The sequence below is a fragment of the Hevea brasiliensis genome, chromosome 5 (genome assembly GCF_030052815.1).
Source record: "Hevea brasiliensis isolate MT/VB/25A 57/8 chromosome 5, ASM3005281v1, whole genome shotgun sequence".
NCBI classification, from domain to species: Eukaryota; Viridiplantae; Streptophyta; class Magnoliopsida; order Malpighiales; family Euphorbiaceae; genus Hevea; species Hevea brasiliensis.
The window spans coordinates 106,383,280-106,389,947 of record NC_079497.1 but is presented as its reverse complement, the minus strand read 5'-3'; the positions used below and the strand labels follow the sequence as shown (position 1 = coordinate 106,389,947).

At 35.0% G+C, this 6,668-nt stretch overlaps 1 protein-coding gene across 1 annotated transcript; it reads right to left on the bottom strand.

The window, feature by feature from the left end:
• Positions 1–2,981: 2,981 nt before the first annotated feature.
• Positions 2,982–6,347, bottom strand: LOC110646199 (protein trichome birefringence). Its single transcript, XM_021799580.2, has 5 exons — positions 5,087–6,347; positions 4,644–4,836; positions 4,361–4,554; positions 4,098–4,256; positions 2,982–3,814 (listed from the first exon to the last, which is right to left on the bottom strand). Exons 1-5 carry the CDS (start codon positions 6,148–6,150, stop codon positions 3,457–3,459), a joined length of 1,968 nt encoding a protein of 655 aa, XP_021655272.2. The 5' UTR covers positions 6,151–6,347; the 3' UTR covers positions 2,982–3,456.
• Between the last annotated feature and the right edge of the window lie 321 nt (positions 6,348–6,668).

The window sequence follows — 6,668 nt, the reverse complement described above, 5'->3', positions numbered from 1 at the left end:
TTTTTAAAAATTTATTTTAAAAAAATAAAAATCAAGAATGGTTGTATAAAAATTTGATTAAATTCTTTTTTTGAGAATAATTTATTTCAAATGAAGCTTAGAACTGGAATCAAGTTGTTGTTGTTGAGTTAAAATTTATGAGAGGAGAATCTGTTGTTCTTTTTTTTTTTTCTCAAAAATAGATAAATACACGTGGTTTAGAAATAAGACACACCTCTTGATAAAACTATGATAATTTTATCAAGATATGCTAACCTATATAAACCACACACACGCACAATCTACAACTAATATGATAGCCTAAAAGCCCAGCCTCACCAAAAGACTTATGCGAGTTGGGCCACACTCACACATATTGGCTCACTCATCTTGATTTTAAGATTTTTTTTTCTCAAATGTAGATACACACACGTAGTTTAGGGACATGATACACTCTTTGGTAAAATCTTTATCAAGACATGCTAACTCATATAAATCACACATATAAATCACACACAAGCACGATCTACGACCAATGTGAGAGCTCAAAGGCTCAGTCCCACTGAGAGACTTATGCGAGTTGGGCCACACTCACACACACCAACTCATCCCTCTTGACTTTAAGATTTTTTTTTTTTCTTAAAAATAAACACACAAGTGGTTCAAGGACAGACACACCCCTTGATTGATAAAATCATAGTAATTTTACTAAGACATGTTGACCCATATATACTATACACACGCACAATTTACGACCGATATGGGAGTCCGGATTCTATAGCCCATCTCCATTAAGTATTTTGATAAGGAACATATAAGCAATCAATCAGTTAGATTCTTAAAGACAAGACACACCCCTTGATAAAATTATAGTAATTTTACTAAGACATGTTGACCCATATAAACTATATATACGCATAATCTACAATCGATATGGGAGTCTGAATTCTATAGCCCATCTCCATTAAGTATTTTGATAAGGAACATATAAGCAATCGATTAGTTAGATTCTCAATTGAATCAAACTAAAATAATTGAAAAACTAAATTATTGAATAATAATCATAGATTCGAAGTATAAGTTGTATCGAATAGAACTGAATAAAAAATTTTCAATTTAATTTATCAATTTTTAGGATAATTTTATTTTTTTTAATTTCTATATTTTTTATTCTGTCTATTATAACTTTAATTAATTACACAGTATCATGCTACTTAAAAGCCCGTAAAATAAAAAAGAAAAAGTCATAAATTGAAATTTTGATTGGTTTAATTTTTGTGGTTTTTTATAAAAAATAATTAAATCAAATGAAAAAAAATTTAAATTTTTAAAAAATATTAATTGAATCGAATTGAATTAAAAAAAATAAAATTAAAATAGTTTAATTTAATTTTTCAGTTAAAATCGATTTGGCTCTCTCTGGGTGAAGCTTTTATAGCGAATGGGGAGGAAGAAATGTAAATTGTTTATGTAATCCAAAGCGTAATCAAACCGAAGAAGATACTGGACTTGTCAATCCTCATACTGGAATAGGGATCAAAATTGGGCCACAAGATAGAAAACTCCTTCGGAAAATAGCCAAATGCCCTTAAGCCCAATAGCTTCCCTTCTGCTGGTAGTTGGGTCGCGAAGGGAGAGTCCAAGCTAATTCTCCCCCTGGCCATACAGTAGAGTGCTAACTGGCCTAGTTGGCTTGCCACTTTTTAGAGCAACTCAGATTTTATTGGCGTGAGACATATATAGATACTTAAAAGTTTTCATTCAAACATTGCCGGATTCATGTGTTCAAGTGGTAGCTAGCCATGCAAACGAGGCTAGAGGTTTTGCACAGGAGCTGCTTGCTGAAATGCCTGACAAAGGTATGCCTTTTGAAGTCTTGCACTTTCCAAAATTCTAGGCTTACTATATTGACTTCTAAACTTGCACTCACAACTTGGGTGACATTTTGATGAATATCTTATTGATGGAATGAATAATTAACTCATAATGTATTGAATGGTTATATCATGAACTATTTATTTTATTTTATTTTAATGCAAGAAAATTTTAATGAATTCAGTCACTATTTAATCCTATAAGCTGTAAAAGTTTCTTTTGTCGGCTTCCCTCTCCCTTGGGTAAGGCCACAGGGAGGGTACTACATAAGAGCCAAATTTTGTTTCAATTGAAGCCTGTGCAGCATAAAGCACGACTGACCTTTCATAGGCTGTGTCTGCAATTTGGGCACAGCTAAGTCTATCTTCCTCTGCATCATCATCTTTGCATTGCTCTGGAGTAGGAGATCAATATCAGCACATTGAGAAGGCGTTGCTGAATTGATGAAGAATCATGTTGAAATTCTTCAAGATGAGGTAATGTCCCTTGCATCATTATCTTATTTTTCTCCTAGCGTAGAAATTTTTATTTAAAATTGACCTTGTTTGAGAGGAAAGTTTTTCCAAGAGATAAGTTTCCTAAACCTTCAGTGCCGGCATTCACGGCGCAGATAACATGTAAGACCATGCCATGACTCTATCCATGTTTGTTAAACAATATTTTCAAGCAGCAGAACATAAACATAGAGAAGAATTATATTCATGAACATCTAAACATTAGTTGTTAGTCAAAAACATACTGCCGACATTGGAGGAAAACCTGAGAAGCGGAAAAAACAAATGAAAACATTGTAATGAAGACATGAATTTAGAAGACAGTATTTGCAATTTACATATGATAATACAACTCCCATATGACAAAGACTTGCGTGTCAATCGCTAATGTATGATCACCGACACAAAACAATATTTTAAAACAAATTTGTATGTTAACTAGATTGATTCAGAGTCAAGAACATCCCACGTGACGTAGTTTGAAAAGGACCAAACTTTGGTAATAAAACCTTAACCATTTCATATTATATTAATCTCATAAAAAGCAGTAAACGGTCGGCCTTCCTTAGGTTGGAAATTTGCCGAATGGCATTGACTATATAACTACTACAAAAAGAAAATGACATCAAAGTCTATTCAAGAATGCATTTTGCTTTGAAAGCTTCACATTCAAGACAACAATATCAATGATCACAGATCAGGCAAAATTATATATTTAATTACAACTCACTACTTTATTCAAGAAAAACAAGCTAAATAATTTGGGATTTACAATACTCATAAGCCTTGATTTGAGGCTATAGCAAAAAGAATAACTAAAGAAACATGGGGAGGGAGAGAGCCTCCACTCTCTTCTCTTCTTCCATACATGTAATAAGCAAGTAGATTTCGTTATTTTAACACAGATGCTACTCACTCATCTCTTGCTTGTTGCTCTCTCATGATTGATGAAGAGTAACGCTATTTCTTGGATCTTCCCCATTTTGGTTTTTCTTTCCATAACCCAAAATTGATGAGGGCAAAAATAAAAAGGAAAAGAAATTGTGCGTATACTTGTAATTTTAGCTTCATATTTCAACTGCAGTATCTAAAATTTGTGCCTTTTTATTTACCTGTGTCTCTTCTGAACATGCCAATTTTGGTACTCGTATATTAAGAGCTCGGAGTAAAGAATCTCATTCCAGGTATCAGGCACACCAGGAAGACACCAATGGCTGCAGTCTTGATATAGGAGTGGTGATCTCCTTTCTTCCGGTGATAGATTCTGCTTCCTGTAGATAGAAGGATGACCATCCTTTCGATAATCTGTCATTTGCGTGACATTTAAGTAAGTGACATGGGTCTTCATCCCTCTTAGCACCTTCTCCAGCACCAACATCTTGGGTGGATATTCCCTTAGATATGTGGCATTCTTGATCGGCTCAACCTCGCTGTCACATGCACCACCAGAATTCCATTGCCCACCACTGCAAAAGATATTTCAATGACATTTAAATTACTTGATCTAAAGAATTAAAGTTGCTCAAACTTAAAAAAATCATGGAAGTCAACAAGAAATGATTTATGCACAAATTTGAGAATCCCTTGGATTGATTCATGGTTCCCTGTTTAGGAACTGACAAGAATCTTAGCAAAACAAATACATAAATAAAAGAAAAACTAAATGAAAGTTGCTTTATCATTACTATAACAAATGAAAGAAAGAAAATATATCATTAAGAAAAACAATTAATTTTTATTTCATATCACCTGAAATGTGAAGCAGAATATCCTCTGAAGAAGACCAAAGACTTCATTGGATTTACATTGGCATCAACCCATCTGGCCCAGGTTGTTAAAGCTTTTCGAAATGCCTCGAGCACATTCAATTCATCATATACATGGCTCCCTTCTTGGTAATAATCTTTCCTGCAAATACAAACTGCTAGTTTAGTTTCCTTTAGATTACCAAATAAGATGCTCATTGAGATATTAACATCCCAGGGAAACAATCAAAGTAATTAGAAGCTCACCCTTTAGAAGTTTTCTCATGAGTCCACCAGTGCCCAGTGTTGAAGATGATAATATCTGCAGTTTTATATTGGTCTGACGACCTCCCTACTAAATCAAGCCGAAGAGTCTCCTTCTTTATTCCATTTTTGTCAGGCATTTCCCATTCTTGAACTAAGAAAGGAGATACAAAGAACTCTACAGTGCAGTTATAATCCTATGCATAATTCCACAAAGAAATTTCACTCAATTATGAATATGCCACAATAACAATTGCAGGAAAGACAAATAGATTGAATAACTCACTTTGAATATGAAGGAGTATGAAGCTTCGCCTCTAAAATGTTGTCTCCCATTGGCCTCAAAAACCTTGCTTGGATCTTTCACTGAGCCTTTCAGAATGCAAACCAGAGATTCCCACATATTCCTATTCAGGGAATCTCCCACAAAAACAAGTCGCTTTCCCCTCAACATATCCAACATATGGGAAGGATTCAACCTATAAAAATGCAATTCACCAAGCCAAACTTGGCCTGATTAGGAAGCTAAAAGCTTTACTGATTAACTACTGAACAAACTACAAACCCATTTACCAATATCAATAGATCAGAACCCTAATTCAATACAGAGAAAAATAAAATTACAAATTAAGTAGAAAAAAACTGATTCACAGAAAAAACAGATGGATAAAAATGTCAATCAACCATAACCCAGAAAGAAAATACCCAGAAAATCATATAAAACAATACCTTGGTAAACTGCAGCCCTTAGGCTTCCATTTGTATTTCTGGTAGTCTTTGTCAGGCCTACCGTTAAGAATACAATTGAATTGCTCATCAATCAGTGAACAAGACCCAGGCTTGTAAAGCGGGTACGAATTATCATGCACCCATTCACCATCAAACAAATCGCAACTCAACAAGCTCTTGATCCCCTGCTTACTCAACGCCTCTGAATTAGTTCCATTTTTCTGTTTCGATCCATTACTCTCCTTCTTCAATAGGGAAGCAGTATAATTTGATGCTTCTTTCTTCACTGCGACTCCTTTCTCTTGCTTTCCAGAATTTCCTTTCGCCGAAGAGGCAGAAGTCGTGGATGAGTTTGCTTTCTGAATTGCCGGTGCCGCTGGGACTGAGTTGGTGGATGAATTTGCAACTTTATTTGCTGGAACTGGCGAAACTGGGTTTGCAGATGAATTTGCACTGTGATTTGCTGGTGCAGGCCTTATTGTCGGTGAAACTGTGGTTTGATTTGGCTTCAATGCTTGATCTTTATTAGAATTCTGTATATTTTGAGCGTTATTTTCTGCAGCGGATGGTACCTCACTGACAATTGAAACATTACTGGACTGATTTGCTTGCAAAACCGAAGTTTGAACAGAATCATCTGTATTTTGAGTGTGATTTTGTACAGTTGGTAGGCCTTTCACTTCATCATTTGTACGAGAAGGCTGAGATAAGGTAGTGTTAGATCTGGGGATGTTTTGCGGAGGCAAAGTAGAAAAGTCATGTGCTTGTTTCTGGGGAGATGAGTTATTGGGAAAGAAATAAGAGAAAATAGAAGAGAAGTGAGATCTATCAGAAGCAGAGGAAGTAGCAACAGAGCTAGAAGTAAAGATATTATAAAACCAAGGAGCAGATGAGTTAGGAGAAGGGTTGAAGGCCAAGAAAACAGTGAAAGCAACGAAAACAAAAGCAAACCCATAAGCAAACGCCACAGTTCTTCTAGTTTTAAGAAGAGAAGAAAGGCTCTTCAGGTCAGAAACGAGGGTTCCTCCATTGATGGACAGGTGCTTAGTGGCTGCATCAGCCATGACAGACACAGAAGGTTTAGATTCTCTATTTCTTGGTCTCAGAAAATGGAAATGGAGAAGTTAGGGAAGCAAGAAAAAGAAGGAAAGGGAAGAGCTTTTTAGAGAGAAGGTGTGTATATCGTGTTACAGTAGAGAGAGAGAGAGAGAGAGAGAGAGAGAGAGAGTGGAGTTTTACCAGATGGGTACGAAGGCGAATGCCGTCAAAGGGGAGAAGTAGATTTGAGATTCAAAGTAGTAAAAGAGTCCAAGGAAAATGGTCCTGATTTTGAGGGAAAATCTCACAAGTGCCACTGCCGCTGTCTCTCTGTTTTCTTTGCTCCTTTCCTAATTTCAATATTTTATTCCTCGTCCCCCTTAACCGGTTTTTTTTTTTTTTTTTATAAAGGGTTTGTTATTTAATTAATTATTGTATGATACTCTAAAAAAATACCCTACATTTCTTATATTTATAGTCAAAATAAATATTTTATAATATTATTATTTATCATTTAATTAATATTTTATTTATTTAATAAAAA